This window comes from Protobothrops mucrosquamatus, unplaced genomic scaffold, assembly GCF_001527695.2.
Source record: "Protobothrops mucrosquamatus isolate PMUCROS unplaced genomic scaffold, P.Mucros_1.0 scaffold22139, whole genome shotgun sequence".
NCBI lineage: Eukaryota > Metazoa > Chordata > Lepidosauria > Squamata > Viperidae > Protobothrops > Protobothrops mucrosquamatus.
In genome coordinates, this window is record NW_015407893.1 from 11,169 (window position 1) to 12,272 (window position 1,104).

The 1,104-nt window shown below is 38.9% G+C and overlaps 1 protein-coding gene across 1 annotated transcript in view; it reads left to right on the plus strand.

The window, feature by feature from the left end:
• Nucleotides 1-689, plus strand: part of LOC107302004 (cadherin-8-like) — a gene marked incomplete at both ends in the record, with an annotated part of 10,149 nt that extends 9,460 nt beyond the window's left edge. Inside the window, one exon of the mRNA XM_015831144.1 lies at nt 553-689. Coding sequence (XP_015686630.1) covers nt 553-689 — 137 coding nt within the window. The remainder of the gene's footprint in view (nt 1-552) is intronic.
• Between the last annotated feature and the right edge of the window lie 415 nt (nt 690-1,104).

Here is a 1,104-nt window from a genome sequence, read left to right on the forward strand (position 1 = left end):
GTGTTGTTTTTTTTAAAGCTATTGTCTTCAGAATTGGTTTACAGCATAAAGAGATGACATATTTACCTAATTACCGTAAAGCCGGTTTTTTTTGTTGGAGTGCTTGCTGCATCTTTAAAACACACAGACATGTACAAAACAACCTTCCCCCTTATTGTATTGACAGAATTATCAGCAGTGGCGATGAAATACAACAGGACCTGTCCAATAAAAGTGATGGATCATCTAATTAACTCTTGATTCCGCAGTAGTTTTTAAAAGACTGCTATCAACTGATCTTAGTGACGGCTTCTAACCTTCACGCTGAGAGCATATAGCTAATTACTCCGTGGACTGTAATTCTGCTTCCTGATCCTCACTCCTTGTTTGTTTGTTTGTTTGTTTGTTTTATTGGGCCTTATGAATTATACCATTATTGAGCTCAGTGAATCCACGGAGGCTACAAAGCTGCTATTCAGCCAAACATGGCTTTGTCAGTGTACGAGAGCAGCGCTATTCAGATCAGGCAAAAGTATTTAAGCGAATAATTTAATAAGGATCTTTATTTCCTAGGTTTTCCATCGATCGGAACACTGACCTTGAGAGACAATTCAACATTAATACCCAAGATGGAAAGATAACCTTGGCCACACCACTGGACAGAGAAACGAGCACATGGCATAATATAACCATTGTAGCAATGGAAGAAAGTAGGTGGTTGTCCTTTTTTTTCCCCCTTTTTTTCCCCTTTTTCCTATTTGGTCTTTGACCACTCTGTTGTGTGTTTCCTACTTTCTTGGAATGAATGAGATAAAGATATCAGCAATTGTAATTTATCAGTCTCCTGAAAAGCTGGGTGGGAAGAGAGAGAAAAAGAGGGGGGGATAATTGTTTATGGTGAGTAATCTGCATGCATTCTTGTTTATTGTGGTTGTTTTTAATCGGATATGCCACCAGAGTAAAATTATGCCAGGTGGGAATGGAATAACATGGGGAAAGCTCCAAGTAATGTTTTTAATGAATACACTGCAGCAGGATGTGAGAAATGACATTTTTATGGCATGTAGATCTCTCTCTCTCTCTCTCTCTCTCTCTCTCTCTCTCTCTCTCTCTCTCTCTCTCTCT